This window comes from Desmodus rotundus, chromosome 3 (genome assembly GCF_022682495.2).
Source record: "Desmodus rotundus isolate HL8 chromosome 3, HLdesRot8A.1, whole genome shotgun sequence".
Lineage (NCBI taxonomy): Eukaryota > Metazoa > Chordata > Mammalia > Chiroptera > Phyllostomidae > Desmodus > Desmodus rotundus.
In genome coordinates, this window is record NC_071389.1 from 35,774,992 (window position 1) to 35,801,280 (window position 26,289).

The 26,289-nt window shown below is 57.5% G+C and overlaps 1 protein-coding gene across 14 annotated transcripts in view; it reads right to left on the bottom strand.

Annotated features, from left to right (window-relative positions):
• LRP8 (LDL receptor related protein 8) overlaps positions 1–25,885 on the bottom strand; it is a 73,514-nt gene extending 47,629 nt beyond the window's left edge. For all 14 annotated transcript variants that reach the window (XM_053920775.1, XM_053920774.1, XM_053920773.1 and 11 more), the window contains exons 1-2: positions 25,616–25,885; positions 24,691–24,810 (exon numbers count right to left, since the gene is read on the bottom strand). In XM_053920775.1, coding sequence (XP_053776750.1) covers positions 24,691–24,810; positions 25,616–25,721 — 226 coding nt within the window. In that variant the 5' untranslated portion in view covers positions 25,722–25,885. The remainder of the gene's footprint in view (positions 1–24,690; positions 24,811–25,615) is intronic.
• Between the last annotated feature and the right edge of the window lie 404 nt (positions 25,886–26,289).

Genomic DNA, 26,289 nt, shown 5'->3' on the forward strand with positions numbered 1-26,289 from the left:
ATCGGGTTTGCTGAGGGAGCAGGAGACAGGCCAGTCATTCCTGCCCCACAGCCAGGAGGCAGGAGCGCGTGATGATGGGGAGATGCCCCCACTGTCTGGGGGTCCCTGCTCCCACTCCACGGGCACTCAGGGCACTGGCCCCTGCAGAAACGGCCAAGCAGCACCCTCTGGCCAGGAGGCAGTGACTGAACGTTGCTGGGAAGCAGCCCTGGCTAAGTGGAAAATGCAAATGGTCTCACCAATTAGGCTGGAACGAAGGAGCGTTTCCGGGGGGAGCCCCACTGGGCCATCCTGGTGATAAATGGACACGGACACCCTATTATTGGGAAATCCATCTTCTGGGACTGGGTGGGTCTCTCAGGGGCACCCCCACTGTGCTGGTCCTGGGCCTCTTGCCCAGGAGGCTGGTATGAGCTCTTCACCACCCCCAGCTCCTCATGGGCCAGCCAGAAAGTCTGGGCCCTCCGTATGCCCAGCAGGAGGCCTGGAGGTTAGGGCGTCACTCTGTGAGCTGTTCAGGCCTGTGCCAGGGAGGCTGCTGGCTTTTGTGTGGGGAAAAGTTAAGATTATTTCACTGTGAATGGGATTAGCATTGGGCTCTCCCACCCCTGGCCGGGGGCCCTGGCTCTACTATATGACCCGTGTAAGTCCTCTGTCTCCTCTGTGTCTTGCTCTCTTCCTCCATGACATAACTGGACTGGACAAGATGATCTCTAAGTTCATTTCCTTTTGAGGTATGGTATTACCCACCAGAGGGTCTGGGATGAGGCTGACAGAGGATGGAAACCGTGGCTTGGTACCCAGGCCCTCCCAGTTCACTCCTGTGGCCCCAGGTGGGGGGGGCCTGTAAATCCAGAGTCAGCAGCCACCGTCCTGCTGAAGGCCTCTCCATAATCAGAAAGCCATCTTTCCTTATTCTGCTGAGTTCCTATCTCCCTCAGAATATGACCCAGTGTCTTAGCAAGTACTCAGGAACACGTCAAGCTGCCCAGCTGCCTGTGCCTGCTCTGGCCCATCCCTGGCTACCACCGGCTTCCATATCCACTCCATGGTCATGGACAAACCGTGGGCTTTCCCCCCAGGTGCCTTTACTGGGGCAGCTCCACAGGCAGGAGACTTCTTCCATCTCCGCCTGGAAAAACTTTCCTCACTCCTCAAGGCCAGCTCCAGCAACAACTGTTGATGGTGTCTGACAACGCTCTCCACCTCCAACAAGGTCAAAAGCTGAGGCGCCCCCGAGCTGGGTCTGCGGGGGCCCACAGCACCAAGGGCAGAATATCAGCAAGCTCAATTCTCCACAAGGTGCTTACTCTGCCGCCATGGTTTAGGCAGGTCAGACCTGGGCAATACCCACAGCAAGTGCTTCCGGGCTGCGCCCGGCCCTGCGGCCAGGTGGAGATCTATAGCCTGTTGGACAGCACTCGTCTCCCCTTGACAGACAGCCTGAGGAGGCGCTGGGAGCCCTCCACCAGACTGCTGCGGGCTCGTAAGTCACCCCAACAGCTCAGTGAGCCCGGACACACAGCTCAGCTACCACCACGAAGCCGGCCTCAGGAGCTGCAACCTTCCCTTACTGTGGCTGGGCTCTGGGCTGCAGGAAAGCCCTTCATAGGGATCCTCTGGGGAGTTCCACAAACCCAGGCTAGGTGTGGTGGGATGTGGAAGAGCCTCTGAGTGGTACGGGCCTTGGAGTCCTGGGCATTATTCCAGGCTACCCTTGACCCTGGACAACTGCCTTACCCTCCCAGTGCCCCAGTCTCCTCATCTAGATAGGGAAGGAAAAAGGAGCCCGCTTTTCCACGTGCACCATTCACAAGCCTGCCTTGGGCACCTCCTCTGGTTGAGAGCAGAAGGACGGACAGAAGGCTCTCCAGGTGTGCGGGCAAGGCTGAGCGCGGAGAGCCTCAGTGGCCGGCACCCATTTCCAGGAGAGGCAGCAGGTGTGCCACTGGGCGACAAGGACAGCAGAGCACGTGCGTGACAAGGGCACTGACAGCAGGGGTCACAGAGGAGCAGTAGCTCAGAGGTGGTGAACCATGGGAGTGTTTGGGGGACAGAGACTGGGTGGGCCAAAAGGAAGCCTGCGGAACTGGGATCCTGAGTGGATGCAGTGCTGAGTGACACCTTACAGGCCCCAGACCCCAGGCCCTCGGCCTGGCTGTTCACAGCAACCCTGTGAGGTGGGTGAGAGCGGGGGCATCACCCTCTTTGAGAGATGAGGGGCAAAGCCCTTGAAAGGCAGTGGACTGTCCCAAGCTCCTAGACCTGAAGGCAGAACCAGAACCCAGGTCATCTCATCCCTGCTGCTCTACAGGAAAAGACAAAAAAAAAAAAAAAAGATGAGAGCTGGACCTTCCAAGCTGAGGAGCCAGGAATTCAGATGTAACAGCCACACCCAGATCCCGGTCAAAAGGCCCTGATTAGAATCGAGGGCGGCGACTCACCGTGTCACGTCAGACGGTCGTGGACCCTCTCCGGGCCTTGGCGCCCCCGCCTGAAAACAAGGCTGCAGAACCCAGGGGTCTCCAACCCTCACCAGCACCTCCTCTCTCTGTGAGTGAGGGCAGCTGAGGGGGTGGGACAGGGCTGGGAGCCTTTAAGTTGAACCTCAAAGAAGGGGTGACCTTGGCCGGCAGCAGCAGGGGCTGGGGAAGCCTGCCTTGAAAAATCTCATTTGATCCAGAAGAAAGAAGGTGGATTCTAAAAGCAGATGGAGAAGGTGGTTCCCTTTTGCGGCTTCTGTGTGCATTTGGAAAGAAATGGGGTCTATTCTCCAAAGTCCTTTAATATCCTAGGGGTTGGTTCTAGCAGGAAAGTGGGGGGGGGGGCCACGACCCCGCCAGGCAGCAGACTCCTGAGAGATGGCCCCAAGGCCCTGCGCTCCCTGTCACACTGATGCAGGGTCTGGGTCACCTCCGCGGCCTGAGGCTGTGTGACTCAAGGTCCTGCACCACCAGTGTGACTACAGGTCAGCTAACCTCTCAGAGCCTCCCTCTCTCCTCACCCATAAAATGGGGCTGACAATCAATAACCGCAGTCCTGAGGGGTGAGAAATAACAAACGTTAGAGCCCTGGGTGGGTGGCTCAGCTGGTGGAAGCATCACTCTGTACACCAAAAGGTTGAGGGTTCAATTCCTGGGCAGGGCACATATCTAGGTTGCAGGTTCGATGTTTCTCTTCTCTTCCCCACCCCTCTAAAATCAACAAACATATCCCTGGGTGAGGGTTAAAAAATAATAATAAAAATAAAAGATATCATAGATGTTGAAATTATGCGGGGAACAGTACCACACACACAAGCAATGGAGCTCTTGTTGATCCAGTTCGCTTTTTACCATCACCCCAGTGGCTTTCCTGCTGGGGCTTTGGAGGGGGACAGGGTTGCTTCCTGCTGGGATGGGACAGACTGAGGGCAAGTGGACAAGGGACATGGCTCAGATGGGAAAGTCTTCCAGGTCCCCTGAGGTGCTGGGGGGAGGCCAGTGCAGGTGGGGCACTGCGGGGAGGGGGGTAGGGGAGGCTCAGAAGGTGCAAACAGGCTGCAGGAAGAACACCCCCGGGAGTCGGGTCCTGGGGGCCATCACGTCTGAATCTGGCCTTTCATAAAGGGGGAGAAACTGAGGCCAGTGAAGGCCTGGGCGGGCCTGAGGCCACGCTCCCAAGGCGGCCTCGGCAAAGCAATCGCACTCCCTCCCGAGTCCTGGTCATGGAGCAGAGCTGCAGCTTCAGAGGCTCACGGAATCGTAAAATAGCCTTGGAATCACAGAACACAATCTCCAATTCCAGGAGAGGATCTTAGACTCTTAAAACACACAATTTAAAAGTTCTTAAACCTAAATGGTGCAATGTTAGGACCGTGAATTCACAGAATCTTACCAACTTTGAAATCGCAGACAGAATTGTAAACTCACAGACAGAAAACAGACCCTAGAGGCTTCGAGTCACAGACTCCATAATCCAGGCACCAGGAGAGGCCAAGGCCTGCTCCTTCCCCCGCCGGTGCAGGAATCCGCTGTTCCCACCGCTGACATATGGCCACTCTGCCTTCCTGAATGCACTCAGCGACAGGGGACCCAGTCAGCTGTGCCGGCTGGAGGCTGGATGCGTTCCTTCCTCTTGAACAGGGAGGGAAATAAGTTCTCAACAGGAGATCCCCACTCCGTACAAATGGATTTTTCACCCCTCCTTGTTCTTTGGCTCTGATAGGAAAGATTCCTAGGGAAGTGGAAAGGAGCCAAGAGCTGCCACAAAATGACTTTACCCAGCAGACAGGCTGGTAATAGTTTTCGGTGGGAAAAAGGATGGAGAGGGGCGATTAACTCCAACTTGCCATGTGATAAAGGAAATTAAGGTATAATACTGAGGAGGCAGCAGCTCCATTAACCTGCTTGGAATACCAATTACTTCAGGCTTCTCAAAATTGCTGGAAATAAAGAGAAAACCCCAAAAAGAGATTGTGGCTGCAGTCCTGAGCTCATCTGGATTAGGCTGTTTGTTGGCCCTGGGACCTAGTCATGGGAATGAGCGAAAATTCCCTGTTCTTGAGAGGCTATATGCCAGAGGTGGGGAGGAAAGTCAGACCCACGAGTTGTCACCGCACTGCTCAGCAAGTGCTCAGGGCAGAAGAGGTCCCCAGGTCCCCTTCAGGGAGGGCTCAGTGTAGGGGCCACCAGGGCCGCCTCTTTCCCAGCTCACACCCTTAAGTCCTGTGTCCTGGGAGGGAACCTGGGAGGGCAGAGCTTCTGATGACCCCTCTTCTAACGGAGAAATCTCAAGTCTCTGCTGCTGGAAGCCAAAAGAATCAAGTAGGGGGCCTATTGTGTGCCAGGTGCCCTATTGGGTGCTAGCAAGCCTTGCAATTAGGTGAGACCTTAAGAGGTGGCCATATCCTGCAGGGCTGGGGCTCAGGACTCTGGTGGAGACTGCCCACCCATGAGCACGCAGCAGCGTGGGCAGAGTTAATGGCTGTGGGCCATAGCCCAGTGCCTCTCGCCAGGGGCCCAGCAGGATGGCTATGAGGCTCCAGGCCAGAGCTGGGGAAAAGGAGACAGACAAGGCTGTGGGAGGTGAGCAGAGGGCGGGAATGGGGCAGGTGCCAGCAGCTCCTCACTTCCCGCTGGTTTCCTGGCCCAGACCTCGGCCACCCCTGTCACTTCTCGGAGCCCCTCAGACAACGTACCCATCACCCTGAGGTCTCATGCCAGTATGGTTATTCCCCCAACAAGTTAGGTCCCACTACTGTTCGGATGAAAGGGAAGCCACCTCTGAAACAGCTTGCTCTGTAGCCTGCCTGCTGCCCCGTGACGATCCCACCCACCTTGCCCTTTTCTTCAAGTAGACAGTTGTCTCCTAGCTCAGAGGTTTAGAAGATGCTAATCTGCTGCCCTGCCGCTGTGGCCCTCCCCCCACCAGGAGCAGGTTAAGCAGCCGGGGCTCCAACCCTGGCTTTGCGCTTTCCTGGCACCGCGGCCTCAGGCAGGTTACTTGACCCTTGGAGCCCGTGTGTTTCTCATCCAAAGCTGCAGTGATGAAAGCTGACTTGCAGGGCAGTTGGTTGTGAGAGAACGTGCGTCAGTGCCTAACACACCTGCTACTTGGACAAGACTCAGTGATAGAAGGTCCTCCTGACTTTCCTCAGCTGCTCTCGCACCCCCGGCTTTGCACACAAGCCCTCAGGAAGGTTTTGTTACAACTGTTACAGGGCACCAGGAGCCTGGCCGCCTGGTTCTTCCTAACATGCCTTCTCCATGAGCGAAGTAGAAGGGCTGTTCCTCCAAGAAAAAGGTCCAGGTAGAGCTGCTGCCTGGCAGCCAGCTGGGCTCACAGGACAGGCTGTTTCAGAACTGGCCCCCCAGCTTAACTGACAATGATCCTAAACCCTAGCAGAGCCAGACTGGCCCCCCGGGACCTACAGTTGGTGAGCAGAAATCACAAGGAGGTCCAGCCACCACATTCCCTGCCACCTCTACCCCCGGTCTCTCCTGAGACCCCCAGAGAACCAGAGTCTTCACAGGGGTTTCTCCTCCACTTTTGTGTGGGCCTGAGCCCAGGAGAGCTGCGTGGGGGAGCGGAGAGGGAGTGAAGCTGGAAGGTAGCTGCTGACCGCTTCTGGGTGAATGGTGATTGGTCTAAGGTTGAGCCATGTGAGGCTGGGCGGCACATCTTCCTCATACTTTGGAGTGGGGAGTGGAGGACCCCCTCCCCTAATTCCATGTGGGATCCGAGGCCTCTTCTGGCTACACCTCATCACCCTGTGTTGCTGTCATTCAACTCCCCTTCCCCACTAGACCAGCAGCTCATCGGAGGCAGGATGAGGTCTGCGTGTGGGCACCGAGGGAACGCTCAGGGAGTGTGCGCTGAGCGAAGGCACGAATGGATGGATGGATGGAGGGATGCCCCACTGTGCATTGGGTCTCTCCTACCTATACACAGTTTACAGCCCAGGACACAAACCCTATTCTCCACCCTTCATTCTACATACATTGTGAAAACAGTAATCATCAAAACATCGCTTTCAAATCCTTCATTCGTGGATAATGACCCGGGGCTTCAGGGGACCCACGGTCTCTGCAGCTGGCCGGACTCCCATATCCCTCCCTCCAGGTACAGAAGCCACGTCTGTGTCCTCTTCCCACCTCCCCCAAAGCACAGCAGTGCCACGTAGGACAGACCTGGCGCTGCTGGTTCCAGCTGTGCCCCTGAGGGGCTGTGGGGCCTTCAGCAAGCGATTCACCTGCTGGGTAAGGGCTAGGTCCCCGTTCTCCCTCTAGTTCATCACCAAGAGCCAGCGTGAGAGACTGGGGCTGGAGGACAGTGCCGGCACCCAGGCAGAGGCTTCTGGGAAAGGTTCACAGTCTACAAGGCTCTGTCTGGCACCCATATCCTGGCCTGTTCCTCAAGGAACCTTGGGGACACGAGGCCCCGATCATACTATGCCAGCCACCTCTGGGCCAGGCCCTCATCTGTCCACTGCACTGAGGTTTACAAAGCCCTTTACATACACCTCCTCCTTTCGTCCTTACAACCGCCCTGGGGGCTCAGGAAGGGACAAGATGGGTTCAGGACCATTCATCCGCCCAGGGTGCTGCCTTGACACCACAGCCCCAGCCCAGCCAGCGGCCCAGCCTCGTCCAGGAAACTGGAAGGATCTGCTGTGCAAGTCTTGACCTTGCACTCTGAGCAACCCTGAGCAAGGGGGGTGGTACCCTCTCAAGAACCTCTCTGAGTCTCCATGAAATTCCAACAGCAAAAATGTGGCAAAGGCATGAAGCATGGCCAGGGCAACAGCCTGCCGGAGCGGAAAGAGCACAGACTCACAGGCTCACGTGGGAGCCCCGGAGCCTGAGCCCCAGTCCCGAGTCCTGGGTCTCCCCATCCGTCAGACAGGGGGCAAGAATCCTGCCCTGCCTGCCCCTTGCAGGCCAGTCGTGCACTTGCTAAACTCACCCGTGCCCCACTGCCATGTGGCCTGTTTGCTTGTGCCCGCCACCTCAGCCAGGAGGGGATGGGAGGCTGCCCTCTCTCTGCACACAGCCCAGCCTCACTCACTGCACCAAAAAGCCAGGCCCGGGCACACATTTGCACACTCAATGTGCACCATATACTGAGCATACTCGGACACACATGCCACACTGGACATATCGCAGCACACAACCACGCACCCACCCAGACACAGGTGGCTTCACATGATACTCACACACTACAGACAGATAATCGTAAATTTCCCTGCCTCTCCTGTGACAGCCAGATGGTGGGATTCTCCCAGAAGGCCACCACTTAATGCTCTAATTAATTTTAAAAAATTCGAGGAACCCAGGGCATGGGTTTGTTCCAAATGTCCCAGGCATGGTCCAGCCTGAGGCTAGGAGGGAAGCGGATCCCAGGCGGAGAGGGAAGGGGCCAGGAAGGGAGAGGGACTCCCCTTGCAACCAGGAGAGGCTGAGTACTCACCTGGAGAGTTGATGAGTGGCCTAGCAAGGGAGGCTGAACTTGAAACAAGGGTGTAACCCTGATTCCAAGAGTGCCCCATGGCCTTAGGGAGAGACCCTTCACGGCATCCCGGCAGGGATGTCTGGCCCCGCCTGCACATCTCAGCAGACAGGGAGCTCAGTCCCTGCAAGGCCACTCATGCTCCTGTTAGCCTGCACTGTGGTACTGGGCTCACAGCCAGATCCAAACTTGCCCTCCATGACCCCTACTGTGTGACTTCAAGGCATTATGCAGGGAGGGGGAAACAAAGCATAGAGCCACCGCTGCTGCGTGGGATGGATGAGTTGGAAAGACGGAAAGACGGAAAGACGGGCTGGTCCAGAGGGACTTACAGTGCTCCCTGTACCTCCTGCTTACACACCTCCTGTGAGGGGCAGCTCACTACCTCTCCAGGCAGCTGCTCTGATTGGACCAAGGTCCACCTTCACCCAGGTCTCAGGGGAGCCCTGGCACGTTCTCTGGGCTACGAGGGCACGGTGGTTCAGGTTGGCAGCATGTGCCCTCCAGGCCTTAGCTCTGCCTTCCCAGGGGTGCTTTCTTTGCTGCTGAGTGTGTGGGAAAACGTAGCAATAACTTTACCACCTCACTTATTGAGTAATTTGCTGTCAGGAGCTCTGCGTAAGCAGAGGGCTGAGTTAACAAGGCTTAATTAACATTAATGTTGTGACAGATCTCAGCCATGGTTGGGAAATCCCACATCTTTGCAGCCCAGGTCCTCGCCTGCTGCTTCCCTGCTCACGTGGGAGGTGAGAGGCCCAGGGAGGGTTCTCAGAGCTGCCGACAGACATGACCACAGGAGCTCCCTCTCTCCCAGGATTAGGAGGGATTTGGGATCTGGGATGTGGGATGTGGGGGCTGGAGGTGTGCAGGGGATCAGCACAGGAAGCCAGGAGCCTCTGCAACTCCAATTCCAAAGACACTTCCAGGTTGAGCTCTCCATCCTTGCCCAGTGTGGTGGCAGACACACGGCCTCAGAGTCTGAGAGACCAGGGTTCGAATCTGCCACTCTCATGCTGAGGGACCTCTCTGAGCCTCACCATGCCTGTCGGCAATGGGGATAGGACAAACCCCGCTCACAGGGCTGTCAGAGGGTTCGTGAGGCCACGCGCGGAGAGCAGGGGTGCTCTGAGACCTCCATTTCCTCACCGCATCATCAGCATCAGAGCAAACAGTGGTGATTGCTGTCCCTGTGCCCATCACCTCCTTTAACCCTCCCAATAGTTCTCTGGGGCAGGGACCGTCAGAACCTCATTGTACAGGTGAGGAAACCAAGGCACTGAGAGGGGAGGTGACATGCCCAAGGCCACACAGACAGCCAGCAGGGGTGAGGGACCCATAGCCACCCACTACCTTCACTGCAGAGCCTCTGGAAGGGTCCCTAGGGCCAAGGGGAGGGCAAAGGTCAGGCAGGGGGGCCATGCCAGGGGGGCGCATAATGCTTGTGGAATCTACCTGTGAATGATGGAGGAAGGGGAGAAGTGTGCTCTTTGGGAATGGGTATCCCACCAGACAGGTCCAGGTGCCTGCTTTTCAACCACTGAGACTTTATCAAGCTGCCTCCCGAGTGCAGAGACAAAGTGGGAGGAGGTAAATGCAGTGGAAGGTCCGCTCCTGCTCTCAGGCTTGATACCACCTCTCAGCTTTCTCCAGGGTACTCAGCATGGCCCTGGCACAGGGCAGGCACTGTGATTTATCATTAATGATTGCCGTTATTAATATTAATGGGAAGAAACCTCTGACCAGAGCCAACTTTAGGCAGCAGCAGGAGGAAGGCCCAGTGCTCACCCACCCATCTCAACACATCCGGCCCTGGCCTGCGCCCTGCACGCATCCTGGCTCACCGAACAGGACAGGCTGTGTTAAGGTCCTTGGGCACCACAGGAGCACCCCACACCCTGGTCTCCAGGGCGCAGGGGGGCTCTGGGCGCCAGGTCCCCAGGTCTCACCTGAGGGTCTGCCTGCCCAGTTGGAGTCTTGGAGTCAAGGGTCTGCTTGGGAATAGCAAGGGGAAGAAGGGCACAGGGGCTGGGGCGGGTCTAGCTCTGGAGTGCAACTGCTTTTCAGCCCTGCCCAGCCCCACGTACCCTCAGCCCTGCCACAATGCCCGGTTCCAGGGGACCTCCCTGGCCCTCCTGGCAACCCTCCACCTCCTGACTCAGACATTAGCCACGTGGGCTTGAGGGAGCTGCTCATGACCGGTACCTCATCCCTCTCGTCTGTGAGATGGGGGACGATGTGGGGATCGAATGAGACGCCCCTGGCACTGAGCGAGGGCTCAGTGAAGGGCAGCTGAGATTACCGACAACCAGAGAGCAGTGCGGGGGCCCCGGCCTAGTCAGTGCCCTGAGGAGACACTCATAGGTGGCTCTAGTCTCTACAAGTCCACTCTAAGGCAGCAGAATCAGCTGGAGGGTCTTTGTGTGGCCCAGGTCCCAGGCCTGGGACAGACAGGACCTCTCAGGACAGAATCAGAAAGAACTTTATTGTGGAAAATAGAACTTCCTGAGAAACACTGAGGCCTCCGTCCCAGGAGGTGTGCAAGCAAGGGATCCATCTGTTCATTCAACAAGCATTCACTGGCCCCTCCTCGGCGCTGAGCCCTGTACTGGGCGCTGGGGGGTTGGGAAAGATAGCATGAGACCCAATCCTGCCTGGAGAAACCCACACTCTAAAAAGGCAAGAGATGCTGAAGGTGCCAAACAGACCCCCGGTCAGGCCTGCCTACCCCTTGCAAATGTGTCAGAGCCTGGAGAAAAAAGAAGAGGCACTTTGCCATGAAGGAGGCTTGGGAAACACCCGGAGCAGCTCAGAGAGGGGCTGAGGGCTGGCCCAGCAGACCAGAGGCTGGGTTCTACCCTGCTGTGAGCCTCCCCGTGACCCTGAGGGCTTCCCGGTGCCTCCCAGTGCCCACGCACTCCCTGCCCTGGCCCACCTTGACCACAGATCAGTGCCAGACCCCAGAGTCCCTGCCTACCCACCCCATACCCAGTGAGGGATGGGTGGGAGGTGGCCTTGGAGGGAGGAGCCTGCTGGCAGCGGGGTGTGGAAGAGGGAGGGGTGGCTGTTTCTGCAAGGGCACGGCCAGTCCCAGGCAGGTGGTGGGCTCACCCCTTGCCCACTTTTCTGCCCCACAGCATCCATGCCACCTCCCCCCCTTCCATGGTTCCCGGGGAGCAGGCTTCAAGGAGGCCCAGCAGCCAGACCACCAGCTGCTGCCCCCTCCCCATACAAACCCTGGTCACAAAGCACCCTTCCCCCAACTCTGCCCGCCTGCGGTGACAGTCTCTTGGCACCAGATCTCCCCTACCCTCCATCTGTCAGGAATCGGTGCAGACAGACTGTGAGAACCACAAGAGTAAGTAGCGACTCTGTTTGGATACCTCCCCCTCCCCTCTGCCTCCCTGGCGCTCTCCCCCCAGCCTGTGTCCCCTCTCTCCCTTCTCCTCTCTGTGTCTTCTTTCCCGTCTGTCTATTTGCATCTTTCCTGCTGATGAAGACATTGACAAAGTGGGAGTGGGGAGGGGAGGAGGACCAGCCAGCCAGGGACCCCCACTTACTTGTAACCTTCACACACCACAGCCACAGCAAGCCACCCATCTGTCTTCTTCCTTTACCTTCTTTCTCCCGGCCCATTAAGGGGTCGGAATCCCGTGGAACTGTGGGCTCAATGTCCCCATCTGTACAACTGAGCAGTAAATCCTGTCAGGCCCGCCTCCCAAGGGCTACTCGGAGCCTGGAGACAGTATGTGGAAAGGGCTCTGAATCATAGAGCCTTGTACAGGCAAATGTTTGGTGTCCCCAGCCTCTTCCCATTTAAAGGGGGAGTGAAGACCCAGCCTGCCCTCTTCTTGGAAGTGGAGAGGCCAGAATGGTACGAGATAGACAGAAAACGTCTTGAAGGACATACATGGCAGCGAGAGCGCAGGCGGGGCCATCACGGTCATGACCCTGACCTCGTTAGCATGCGGTGCGCACGGCAGAGCCAGGGAAGCTGCTGCCCAGAAAGCAGTCGCACAGCTGTGTTAGAGGCAGGGCCGGGACGACGGCCAGGCCTCCGGGACGCACCCGCACCAGCACCCTAAACAGGGCGCTCGGCCCTGGCTCCTCCAGACCTTCCTTCCAAGGGGCTCTATGTCCCCTTGGTTCCCCCCAAAACATGAGGAAGAAATCAGCTTTTTAGTTTTCTTTTTAAGTAACCCGTGACCAACTGGCAGCAGAACCCACCAATAATGGGGAAGCCCTGCTGCAGAACTGGGGGGGCAGTGACCAGGGGTCATGGGGTGCAGGCAGACTCCCTGTAATGTCCAGTTTGACACAGGACTTTTCGTGTGAAAGCAGGGATAGTTCTGAGCACACCGGGACAAGCTGGTCGCCCTACGTGGGAGCAGGCACTCGACAACAGCAACGTGCTGGGCGAACTCAGTGGTGAGCATTTCACAGAGAAGAGAGTCAAACTCCTGCTTGCTCCCTACCCCTGTGAACTTGGCCCAAGGCCCCAGTGGCTGGATGGAGAGGAAATTCTGGCCCAGCTGCAGTCTTGGGGCCCTGTAGGACCATGTCTCACCACAACTCCAGCACAGATGTGCCCAGGAAGAGGGGAGGGGTCTTGGGTTCTCCAGCCTTTTCATAGCCAAGGAAGCTTGAGGTTCAGAGAAAGGAATCCAGTTGCCTAAAGTCACACTTTGAGTTAAGTGGCCACTGTTCCGAAGACAGGGCTTGCTTTTCCATCCCCAGGTCCTGGCAGGGCACCAGCACAGAACAGGCCTTCAGTGAAACTTGGAGCTCGGACTCAAAGGCTTCAGTCCACACCAGATGCTTCTGTGGGATTCACAGAAACACCCACGTTCAGACACATACTGCGTGGAGCGGAAACACAGCGCAGGGTGGGTGGAAGGCATATGTGAGAACCCTTCGCCTCCTCCTTCCCCTCCCCGCTCCTTCACGGGCTTTGGCCAGGTCCCCTCAAGGCCCACAGTCTGGTGTGAACCCCATACTCAACCAGATCATCCCGGTGCAGACTGGCAAGGATGGAGATGGAGGGAAACATAGGGTCAAAGCCCAGAGGAGGCCCTGACTCACCTGTCGGGGAAGGTCCCTAGAAATGGTGACTCTTGAGGTCAAGCAGGGTCAGACAAGCAGAGCTAGGGCCTTCAGGCAGACGGGAACCCCATGTGAGAGGGTGATGCTCCTGTGACATGTCCCCTCGTTTGAGGCATGGCTGGAACATGGAATGGTGAGGTCGGGGGGACAGGCGGATGGTGAGGTCTGGGGCTGGGGCCATGCCAGGTTATTGTTAGGTCCTGAAGGGCCCTGAATGCCAGTCAAGCAGACTTGACCCTGTGAGTGGATGCTGAGCAAGGGCAGGACAAACCTGCCTGTTCTCCCATCCAAGTACTAACCAGGCCTGACCCTGCTTAGCTTCCGAGATCCGATGAGATCGGGCGCGTTCAGGATGGTATGGCCGTAGACAAACCTGTTTAAGAGCACTCAGCTGCCACGCAGCCATGGTCAGTGCTGCTGCCACGGGCCTGGGAGGTTGCAGAGGGATGGGGACACGGCCTGGACTGGCAGGTGGCAGGAGAGGAAACTAAGCACTTGGTGGCTCTCATAGGTGAGGCCCAGGTGATGTCCACACTAATGACTGGTGTCAGGGACAGAAGAGGTTCCTACTCGCCCCCCTCCAACCAGTGCGTGTAGGCAGCTTCTGTGTACAGAACCAGAGAAGCCTCCTCTCTCAACTTTCCCACCCTCATCTGCGGGGCAAGACTGGGGCTGGGCAGGGGACAGAGGATGGAGGCACGGCTACCCACGTCACAGATCTGTACCCCCCTCTGAAGAAGTGAGTTCCTTTACCTTCTTGGGCATATTTGGGGCACAAGACCAAGGGCTGGGCAGGGTCAGGCACAATGCAGCCTCCTCCTGCACCCCGCCCCTCCCAGAGGTCCCTGAGGCTCTGGGCTCATTTCCTAATGAGGTCCCTGGAAGGACTCTTCCTAATTAAACTAGGACAATAAGTTACGGCCTGGGGACGCAGGGAAGAAAAGGAGACAAAGGAACCCCTCCCGTTCTACCCAGCAGTGAAGACCCACAGCATGGGAGGGAATTCCTGTACAGACAGAAAAGGAAGGTTCATAGAGGGTCAGATAAGCTCAGCTAACCTTGACTTGCACACTGATCATGGGCCAGGCACTGCTCTAAGTGCTTTTCATGAATTCACTCACATAACGCTCCAGCCACCTTGAGGGTTAGGTATTGGTGGCTCCAGCTTACAGATGAGGCAAGAGCTCAGAGAGGTGAAGCAACTTGCCCGGGGTGCCACAGCTAGGAAATAGCGAGGTATGGACTGGACCCAGGCAGCCTGGTTAGAGGCCTGGCTGTTCTCTGTGTCACAAGGAGGCCCCTCGTGGATGAGGTGACGTGTGCAGGGGCAGTCAGAGGGAGGGGACCTGGGGAAGGAAGGCGGTTCTTCACCCTATGGCTCCCGGCAGGCTGCACAGCAAACCGAGGTTTAGAGTCAGGCCTGGACAGGAGCTAGGAAAGCTGAATTTCAAAAGCTGCCCAAAGTGACTCAAACTCCTGGTCCAGTCCTAGCTCTTTCCTAGTTGGGGAGGCTGAAGACCAGAGAGGGGCAGAGACTTGCTCAGGTCACTCAGCAAGTCAGTGACAAGGTGAGGCTACCTGGTTCCTGGTGGAGCCAAGGGGGTGGGTGGGAGTGGCAACAGGGTTCAGTTAAATGACATAGATAAGGGGTGAGGGGACAGAGAACTCAGCACAGAATTTGCAAGTGTGGGAGGGGTCAAAGACTACGGAGCAGGAGGGCGAGGGGCCTGGGGGACGAGATGGCACAGGGGACGGGCTGTAACCACACAGGCTGGCAGACTTCTGTGCCCTGGCGTGGCCCTGTCCTGGCGGAGGAAGAGCTGACTGGCTCTGTGGGACCCAACAAGGTTTCGGGTCCTTTATATAGACCGGCAATTACTGTACTTATCACCTAGGTCTGGGGTTCAGGTTCAGGGGCCTAGCCTCAGGCCCCCCAACTAGGACACGGAGGAACGGCAGTGGAAACCCAGGTCTGGCTGAAACTGGGAGGCCACACTTGTCCCTGCTCCCTCTGCTCCAAGGAGAAGCAGACGGTGTGGCCTGTATGTGGGAGGGGGGTGGGGGGTGACAGCAGAGGGGACAGAGGAAGGAGACAAAAGAGTGTCACATACACAGCTGATACAAAGTCTGCTCGGCCAGCTCACAGGTATGAAAAAATTGGCCTGGTCAGATTCAGTGAAAAAGTAAACCGGCGGAAACCCCTGAGTGGTTGCAGGTTCAGCTAACAAACAGTTGGTTCCAGCTCTGTGTGCACATTTAGGCCACGTCTCCCCTGTGAGGGGTTCGATTTCACAGTCCCCACTCCCTGCTCCGGGCCTCCTGGCCCGGGGGAACAGGGGCAGCTCCTTAGTGTCCCTCACCCCCAACCTGGGGCCTGGCTGTGGTGGACTCCTGTGAATACCCTGGCGCTCAGGGAAAAGCAAAAGAATCTCAGAGAATTGGGCCAAAAGGGGCCTGGAGATGCCTGGCTCCGTGTGAACAGAGACCCAAGCGGGGCAGGCAGGGGCGGAGCAGAGGTGGGCCTGCCTTCTGGGCCATGGTGTTCATGTCAACCTCAGCCTTCTAGGTAGGTGGACGCTAGACAGTGGGCTTGCGCTGAGGCTTGGTGGGGAGAGGCCTCCGGGGCGGGGCTAGGCTGGGAACAGAGATTGCTGGCACCTCTCCAACTACAAATAATTCCCCACCACAAACAGCCAGTGGGAGCTTTGACTTTGGCTTGGCTGGGCCTCCTAGGCCAGTATGGGAGGAGGAAGACCGTCACCTTGGCCCTGCAGCCTCACATATTCTAACAGTCACGTCCATCTCGGTGCACCCTCTCCTCACACACGCACGCCCAGGGCCCATGCATGCATGCTGGGCACATAGCTGGGAGAGGGCTCTGAGGTGACGTTGGCAGCAGATGGCAGCTCGGGGTCCAGGAAGTGGAGAGAGAGAGAGGAGCACTGACCTGAATGTCCCTGGATTCAGGCCACCAGGAAAGCCCAGCCTTGGTCTCCAGCTATTCACTTGAGCAGCTTAACCTGGGCCTGATGGAGCCTTCCCGCCTCTTATCAGCTGCCAGCTCTCTGAGGTCAATTTGGAGCCATTGGTGAACCAAGGCCGCTCCTAGAATAACTAACCCGCCAGGCCTGGCTGGTTAACCAGTTCTCCTTGGTTCCCTCTGCTTAACCAACTCCCGCAAGCCATCCAGGAAGCAGCCACCCCCGGCCCCCAATGCAGATGGGATGATTCCTACAGTCCCCCACAACGGGAGAAGCTGCTGTTCTCCCAGGCAGCCAAGTCCTCCCAACTGGCCAGTCGACCTACATCTCTCCTGCTGCTATTTCAGCAGCTGCCCTCTTGTGCCCTTGGTGAAGGAGGCGGAAAGCTGCTGCCGGTCCTTCCTAGCCGGCTGCTCCCTGTGCAGGGACCACAGGCTTGGGAAGGAGAACGGGGATGCTCATTTTCAGGACCAGCTCTGGGCAGAATGTTTGATGTCAGCTAAGCACCTCTGTGAGCTGGGCTCGTGATCCCACTTCACAGGCCGAGGATCTAAGGCTCAGAACCTAAAATCCACACCAGAGTCCCCCAGCTGGTGGGCCACGGGTCTGGAGGGCCTGACTCCATTTTTCTCCATCACTCCACAGCATCTAACTCAATCAGGGCACAGGAAGAAGGCAGAAGAAGGGAAAGTGGCTGAGGAAACGGCCTAACAGCTAAGTTCTGGAAGTGAACCCTAAGAAGTCCAGCTACCCTCCATATCTGCCTGCCCAGAATCCACGCACCACACCAGCCAAGCTCCTACCAACCCTCACCAGGCAGTGAGGAGCTTGAGGGCCACAGGTCTGCCACCCCCAGGCCAGGACTGCTCAGAGTGCTGGTTACAATGTAGGTAAAGCAAAGGGAAAGGGGAAATGAAGTTCAGAGAGGAAGAGCCACTCACCCAGGGTCACACAGCAAGCTGGGGGTGGAAACAGAACAAATATAACACTGTGGAGGAGATGGATTCTACAAATATCTTCAGAAGGATGAAGACGAATTTTGTTCCCTTTTGTTTTCTTCCGTGGGGGTGGGGCGTCCTTGGGGCCAGAACACAATTGTCTTTTCTCGTTGCTTTGCTTTGTTCTAATCAGATCTGGTAACTTTGTCTGCCCTGTGAACCCGGGACAAAGTGGCCCGGCACTCAAGGAAGAAGGAAGTCCTGTGGGCCTCCGCGGGCTGGGAAGGACCATGGGGCGTTAGGTGGCAATGTGAGAAGGGCCAACAGTCTCCTCAGGAGAGAGTGACGTGGCTTTCTCATGAAAACGCACGCACTCAGCAATGCCAGTGGTAAGAATTTGTCTTAGGGAAAGGATGGGACAAACACACAGGAAAAACGTAGAGTCCGCTAAACACACGTCTATCAGTAGGAGACGGTGTCATTAAATTGGAATGATTTGTGCAACGGAATACTACCTCGTCCTTTAAAACAATGATGTGAAGCCACTGTTATCGACATGGAAAGGCAGGGGTGATGTGGAGAGAAAAGAACTGGCATAGCACGTCCTCCTTTTTGTTTAAAAAAACTTGCAGTCACACTCAGGCTGACATGCACAGGGAAACTTCTGGGAAGACAGGCTGCTTCCACGGTGGTGTAACCGAGGGCGATGGTTACCATCCTCTTTTTGCTTTTCTGTATCGTCTCTGTGCGTGTAAATTATTCTTACAAGTATGAAACGACTCCTATAATCAGAAAAGTTACTTCTACTGGAAAAGCAAGTAAACAAAACTGAGTGCAGCGAGTCTCAGCATCAGCACCACCCACACTCAGCTGCGTGGCCCTGGGCGAGCCCAACGCCCTCCCTGTGAGCCCCTGCACCACCTGCCCCCCAGCGGGGCTGTGAGGCTGCTAGCTGGAACAGGCCGTGCTGCGGCCTAACAGGCTGAGGGGGCTAGAAACTGAAGTAGTCTCCAGAGTGACTGGCTTAAAGACCCTTGCGACAACTCAAGCAGCCACAAGACCACGCCCATGGACTCTGAGACTCCAGAGAGGCTTTGGGCTGTCGGCCCTGCCAAATGCCAAGGGGCAGGTGTGTGGAGGCCAGGAGGGGTCATGGGAACTGTGTGGACCTGGAAGCCCTGTGGCTCTGGCAGCCCTGCGGCTCTGGCTTGCTGGGTGACTAGTGGGCATTCTGAGGGACCTGATAGTATGCTGGATTCCCAAAGCCGCCAGCTTGTGGGTACCTGGGCTAGGCCCTGCTGGGGACACAGAGGTCAGTCCAGGTGCAGTGGATGGGGGAGCTCCGAGTCGGGGCCCCTTCAGAACCACTCTGACTGAGGGGCTACACTCCTGGGGTCTGTGACATACAGCAGTTTGTGAAAGGAGCCGGGGGAGCATGGCTGGTGATTAAGAACGCTTGAGGGCATGCAGGGGCCAGAGCTGCTCAGGAGGGAGCCAGAATACCCACTGGTGGGGACTGGCCAAGAGGGGCACCTGGAGTGCCTGGAAAGGAGGGGAGGCCATGGCTCAGTCCATGCGCTGCTCACACTGCTACTCACCAGCATCAGACTCGACAGCCAGACAGGCGCGGCCCAGTCCTGCCACGGACCGGCCAGGCCGACTGGGGCGAGTGAGCTTTGGCTCTCTCCTGGCCCTGGCTGAAGGAGGTCTTGTATGAGAAAGCCCCTAGCAGCAAACATGCTCATTAACTCTTTCTACACTTAACATTATTGTTTTAGATGAGTTCTCAGCAATCCCGGGGTGGATAGGTAGGGCCCAGCCAGGGGTGGTGGTTCCCCAAGGTTGGCAGAGCGGACACTGTGGATAAGGATCTGAGACTGAGGGAACAACAGGACGTGTTTGGGGGGATCAAGGACTAGGAGGCTAGAGGACAAGCAGTCAGGGAAGGCCAACTGGAGGAGGTGGCATCTGTACCAGGCCTTCAAACACTGAGTGATCTGGATGTAAGGCACTGGTGGGCAGCGGTTATCAGTGCTGCTTAGAACTGGGGCCCCAGGGCCTGGCTCCACAACCCCCTGAACTCAGCCCCACACGCTCCCACTGCCCCAGGACTGGCTTCCTGGGGGTGGCTTGGGTGTATGACTTCTCACCCCGGGGCCAGGGAAGCTCCCACCTGGTTATATCTCTTGTGGGCACAAACGAGTCCACACATTCCTGCTCCACCAGCCCTCTGGGTTCTCCCTCTCTTCACCCTCTCCCCGGGAGCATCTCTCTGGCTTCACCTGAGCTGACATTCCCCACGGAGGGAAAAGTGTCAAATCAGTCACCCCCAGGCAACTGGGAGGAGGAGGCCAACCAGCCCCGAGGCTTTTTGCACTTAGGATCCTCAGCAGGTGTGAGAAAGCCAAGTCCCAAGAGGGCCCCTGGGAAGGCCCTTCGGAGAACCTTCAGCAAACATTTCCAAGGTCTGCCAGGGCCAGCCCTGGAGGCACAGACCTGGGCCTAAAAGAGAGGGCAACTTGGGGCCTGCTGGGCAGAGCCCTGGGGGCTGTGGGACATCCCCCTTCCCAAGCACAGCCAGGAAGAAAGGAGCACAGGCCAGATGGGGCAAAAGCCCGCCTTGGACAAGCAGAGGCCTGAGGGAAGCCATCCTCTGCCCCTCCTAGGGCCCTGTGTGGCACATTTCTTTCCTCAGTCCCTCCTGGGGCACCTTTCTCCCTTCCACTGTGGCTGGACAACCCACTGGTGGAGGCGAGCCCCAGCCTCGGGCATCTGGGCAGCAGTGGGGCTCGGCACTCGGGTACCGAGAGACTTCCGTGAGCCTTCCCTCCAAGAACAGTCATACTCGTCGCCATTCACGGAACATCTACCGCTTACCAGACACGTGATGTCATTTAATCCTCACACCATCTCTGGGAGGGAGGGACTATTATCACTCCCAAGTCCATTCAGCCAGAGGTGACAGCAGCATAGAAAACCAGGTGTCTCTGATTCAGGGCCCCACTGAGCTGTGATTTCAACACAGGTCACTAAGTCCCTCTCTCAACTCCTGTATCTCAGCCTGGAGAGAGAGGGTAGCAAGGAAGGGCTTCCTTGAGGAGGTGACACCTGAGCCGAATCTTCTAAGGTAACAAAAAGAAGGTAGCCAGGTGAGGGAGCAGAAAGAGAATCACAGACGGACAGAATGGCCTGTGCAAAGACCCGGAAGCGAGAAGCAGAAGGAAAGCAAGAGTGAGACAAAAGCTAATGTGGTGTCCCAGGCTCACAGGAAGAGACAGGGCTAGAGGGGAGTGGGCAACAAGAGCTGGTCACAGAGTATTGGAGGGACAGAGTGGCCCGGCCAGATGAGAAAACCGAGGTTCAGAGAGGAACAGCACTGTCTGCCGGACAACTCCCTCCAGAAAGGAGGCGAAGCTGGGCCTGGTGTCGGGGCTGTGAGAATGGGCCACGGCCAGGTGGCACACCGAGGGGCAGACGCAGGCCACAGTCCGGCTGGGAGCCGTGACAGAGCTTTAATTATTTACAGGGCTGCTTCCCAGCAGGCCTCAGTGTTCCTGCAGCCTGGCCTTGCCCAGCTAATGAACTCTCAGCCATGGGAGACCTCACGGCAGCCACTCTTTATTAAGCCTGGGATGGAGGGGTGATGGGGGCTGGGAGAACAAGGCAGCCCAAAGAAGCCAGGACAAGGTAGAGGAATCTGAGCACAGAACCAGTCCTCCACATGCCCAGACCCTCAGCCTGTCCGCAAAGAGAAACACAGAGTTCTTTCCAGAGCAGAGGGACAGTGGGAGGGTTTGATGTTATCTCAAGATGGGACAACAGGTCCAAGGTCACCAGCTAGTGCTTGAGACAGCACAGGTTCCAGAGTCGGGTGCCCGCATTCACACCCCAGTGATTTCGCTTAAAAATCATACACCCTTGGGCTGGTTACTTAACTCCTCCGTGCCTTTGTAGAATGGGACGATGCAGGTACTCCACAGAGCTGCCCATTTTACAGAATCGAGAAGCATGAGGTGGCGCATGGACTCTCAGCACAACGCCTGCTGCACAGCAAGGGTTCGCTGCTGTCACTCTGGGAGCAAAGAGCTGGCCAGAGACCAGAGCCCCCATCCCTGTCCCAGACACTAAGGAGCAACAGGAAACTGAGGCCAAGGGGCCAGCTGGCCTACGTGACCCAGGTCCACAGCCAGGGAGCCACCCAACTTCCCCTGGCTGGGCTACCCTGGGACTTCCTTGGGCCTGGCCTTCCAGCTTCCAGCCCCTTCCTACACTTTGAAGGTTCTTTGAGCTCGAAACTGAAGCCCCATGAGCCTTTCCCCTCCCCATCCGGCCAGCTTTGTCCCATATCTTCAGAGCACCCGGTCCCACCTGCTGCGGCTGAGGATCAGGATGGAGGCCTTACTTTGAGTGTTGGCCCCAGCTCTGGGGAGTCATGTGACTTTGGGGTAGTTATTTCACCTCTCTGAGCCCCAGTTTCCTCCTCTATAATATGGGGACTATACCACCCATTTTTAAATGGTAAGCCCTGAGGGAATGGTATTAGTTACCATCTCGCAAGGCATGGTCTAGCTGTCTCTTCCAGGAAGCCTTCCTGCGCTAGCTCAAGCTGCAAGCTCCCTCCCTCCAGCCTCCATCAGCTCTTGGTACTCACAGGCTACATCGTGGCCTTCCTGGGAGCCAGAACTCAGTTTGCCTCACACAGGCTTCCATTACATATTGCAACCCCCATTTTGCAGGTGGAAAGATACAGAAGTGGGGCAGCTTTCAGGGAGTGGAAGGGTTGGAGTGCCAAAGAAAGTGGTCAGATATAAGATAGGGAGGCTGCTCAGGCAGAAGCCAACAGCCTTGAAGAGAGGAGAGTTCAGAGCAATGCAGTTTGGGCAGGTGGCTCACAATTGCGGCGGGGGGGTGGGGGGGAGGAGATTCCCCAGATGAGGAAGGAAGGAGTGAGGAAAGATCATTTTTGAACAACTGGCCCAACATAGCCACCCAAAGCCCCCAACCTCTATGTCTTCAAGATTTCTCTCTGTGGCTCCCAGAGGCCTCTTTCTGAAGACCTTGGAGGTGTGGATGCTCTTCCATTCCCTTCTCTGTGCCAGCCCTGTGTGAAGACTTCCTATGAGTACAACCTATGATGGGGCAACAGCTGCCCCCACTTGGCAGATCGAGAGGAAACAAGCTTGGAGAAGACAGCGCATGGAGCCCACACATGGCGCTCATATCAAAGCCCCCCCTCCCCCTCCCCCCTCCCACTCCAGCTGTCAATGTCATTTGTTTTTGTTCACTCTCTGCCTATGACTCCGCCCCATCTCAGAGTGAAAACAGAAACCCAGACTGGCAGTCAGAGCTCCCGCAGTGCCAGCTGGGGTCCCCCTGCCTCCCCCTGCTTCACACCTTCATCTCGCCCAGAGCTTCACAGAGAGATGGAAAGCAACAGGGCCAACATTCCTGGATCACCAGCCTAGGTCCTTCCGCACACACTCCCCACCCCCCCAAATAGTGCCCCTGCACTGGAAGGGAGGCAGACATCCTGACCAAGTTCTGTCATTCTCTGCTGTGTGACCTTGGGCAAATCACCCAACTCCTCTGAGCCAGAACCCTTATCTACAAACAGGATGACGAGAAAAATGCTCTTCACAGCCACTCTTGCAAGATGGCTATTACAAAGAATCAGGGAGATAAGGTAAAACTAGCCCAGAAATGCGGTTTTTATTTCCCTGCCGCATCCTCAGCTCTCCTGCTCTGAGGGAATCGCCAGCACCACTCCCTGTGCTGAGACTCATTTATAATGTTGCCTCAGCTCGGCCATATTCATAACTTCAGTAGCACTGGCAAAGGGTCATCATGATTAGACTCAGAACCCTGGAGTCAGATGCTTAAATTCAAGCCTCTACTTAGCAACTCAATAGCTGTGGGCCAAGTAACTTCATCTCTCAGTGCCTCAGCTGGTTTAGTCTGTACAACAGTGTACCCCAAAGATGAGGGGAGTTTATATAAGATAAGCACAACCACCGTAGAGGGCACACAGCTAACAACAGCCTGTTAGTCTCATTGCTTCCAATTACATTACTAGAACTGGTCCTCTAAACCAAAGCAGGAATCAGCCCAAGTGGTCAGGCGAGGAAACTGAGGGAGGAGGAAAAGATGTGCCCCAGTCACAGAGCCAACTCTGAGAAAATGAACCTGGCAATCCCAGTTTAAAAAACAAAACAGCCCTGGCTGGTGTGGCTCAGTGGATGGAGCCCGGGCCTGCGAACCAAATGGTCACCGGTTTGATTCCGTCAGGGCACGTGCCTGGGTTGCCGGCCAGGTCCCCAGTTGGGGGCACTGTGAGGGGCAACCACACATTGATGTTTCTTTCTCTCCCTCTTTCTCCTTCCCTTCCCCTCTCTAAAAAATAAATAAAATCTTAAATATAAAATAAAGTAGTTTAAAAATAATAAAAATAAATAAATAACAAAACAAAAAAAATTGAGGAGTCAACAGTGCCATTGAAGGTGTTCCTCGACCCCACCCCCACGCCTGCCACTGTGTGAAACTATGGGTCTGACTTCCTCATTACACCCCCGCCACCCCCCGCAGACCCTGCTCTCCCTGGCCATTGGGGTGGGCCTGTTCTCCAAGTGCCCGGGTGCCTGCACACAGCAGGCACCCAATAACGAACGGAGAAGGAATGACAATGAATGACCGCCTGAGTCTATGTCTCTAAAAGTCTTTTTTTTTTTTCTGTTCCTGGAACTACACTCCACCGTGGCAACTGTCTGCCAACTCACTTTCGGTTCACAGACGTCCGAAGCCGCGCGCACCCCACAGAAGCAGTCGCCCCAGGGTGTAAAACACCACACTCGGAAAAGACTGCCTGCAACCAACACTTTGCCGGGGGATCACGCGCGGCCTCGGGATCCTCGGGTCCTTTTCAGGAAACAAACTTTTCCTCCTGGTTCCCTCCTTCCTGGTCTGCCCCAGGACTCAAGCCTGAGCGGGTCTGGCTGGAGATCGTGGTTGTCTAACCAGAGTGGCACAAAAAGGCTTCACCGTGACTAGGCAGAAAAACGGCGGGCGTCAACTCACGCGCCCCGCCAGCACCTACTACCGGCAGGATGCGCTCAGGGGTGTGACTCGTCTGCGACCAGGGCAAGGCCCCTGCGCCCACTGCCCCCGAAAACTGCACACGCGCCAGCTCCAGGATTGGCCGCTTCGGCCACGGGGGCCGATGGGGTGGTCCTCGCCCAGCCAATCAGGGGCCCCGGGGAGCCCACTCATTCACAAAAAAACCGAGCAGGAAAAGTAGTGCAGCGAGGTCCAGAGCTGCGTGGAACTTTGTTACCCCTGCGAATTTCCCGGAGCAGAGGCTGCAGTCCGGGGAGCGCCGGATCGCTGGAAGCTAGATGCGCGCAGGAACAGTCGCGTCCCCATCCACAGTTCCCGCCCAGCAACGGGGTGGGGCGTGCCCTCCTCCTGCGCCATAACGCCCCTGGCTTCGTCCCCGGCCCCTTTAGGACGCGTCTGCAGCCCAGCTCCCACCTTCATGCTAAGAGACACCCAGTCCCGCAGGAGGCGGTGCCCGGAAGGCTTCGAGGGTGGGGGTGAGGTCCATGCAGGTGGCCCCACGGTAGATGCCGCCACGTGCGCGCTAAGCATGGCGCCTCCCACCGTTCCCTCCTCCCCCGCTGGCCACTTACGGCAGTCGTCCTCGTCGCTGTTGTCCAAGCAGTCATCGTCCTCATCGCATCTCCACACAGAGGGGATGCAGCGCTCGTTCTGGCACCGGAACTGGTTCTCTTCGCATTCCTTAACCAGCCCTGGGGGGGGGGGGGGAAGGGGGCGTGAGTGTGATCCGCAGACCCTGCAGTCCTGGCAGCGGACAGGGGTCTCCTGAGGCAAAGGAAAAGGGGTGATGCAACGACCCCGGGGGCATCAAGCACCCTTGATCCGATGGAGGGGAGGACAATTCCTGGGATGGAGGGCAGTTCCGTGGCACAATAAGGCCAGGCACACAGTCGGTGTCACACGACTTAGTGTCATACCCCCCATTCAGTCACACTCACCCGCACACTCGGCCCATAGTCAGAGATCCAAACAGACACAGCCTACAGGGAGCCCCGAAATACGCCGCGCCACAAGCACTCTTTCTGAGCGTTGCGGGCACACCCCCGCTCTTGCACGCAGCCTCTCTGTCTCAGCAGCGCTCAGGGGGTCCCCGGAAACGCATTGTCAGGCGGGGAAGTCGCCTGGCTCCCCTCGCCGCCGCCACGGAGTGTGCGTGTCAATGACGAGAATCACACAGCCCATCCGAAACCATCAATGACACCCCCACCCCACCCCAGCAAAGTTCCCGACCCGCCCGACCCCCACTGCCCCCATCCCCCCAAAGCAGGTGCCCGGGGCAGAGCCCACAACACAGGGAGCCGCGGGGACTGGGGGCGGGCGGAGATGAAAGGATAGATGGGTCCGGAGGTACCTATCCCACCGGGTGCCTCTGCCAGGACCAGGCTGGGGAGAGGGGGGGGGGGCGGTGGGCAGTGCAATCCGCCCCTTGGCCTCCGGGCCGCGCTTTGTTGGCGGCTACGGCGACGCGTAGCCCGGCCGGGGACCGGCCGCACGCACCTTGGCTACCGTGCAGTGGATCCGCCGCCACAGGATGCTGGGGTCGGAGCAGCAGCAGCAGCAGCAGCGCCAGCGGCCGGAGCGCGCCCCGCTTGGGGCGGCCCATGGCGGGCCCCGGGCTCCGGCCGCCGCGCCCTGCGCACTCCGTGTCGCTGCCGCCGCCGCCGCGCGTCAGCCCGCCGAGTCTTTGCCGCGGCTCCGGGGCTGCCGCTGCCCCCTCCGCCGCCGCCGCCGCCGCCCGCCCCGGCTCCTCCGCTGCATTTCAAGCAGGTTCCGTGACGCTCGGCGGCGGGGCGGGCTCAGGCTGGGCGCGCGGCCCCGGCCCTGGGCTGCGGCCGCCGGCGCGCGCGCCCCCTCCCGCTGCCGCCTCCGCCCCAGGCTTTTTTCTTGCTGCCACCTCTCCCTCCTCCCTCCTGTCCCTGGTCAAGTCCTCTCTCAGCAGGCTCCCGTGACCCTAATCTGGTCGCGGTGCTGGATGCTGCAGACACTCGGTGAGCCAGGCGAGGCAGCACAGGCTGCCTGGAGGAGGTGACAGGCTGATAGGAGGCTGAGGAGAGCCTAGGAGTGGACCTAGGAAGAAGGGGAATGATGTTCCTGGGTGCACAGGTCTGTGCAGTGTGCACCCCGGGCTGAGGTGGTGGATAGGAGTTTGGGTACCAGGATGTACATGATCA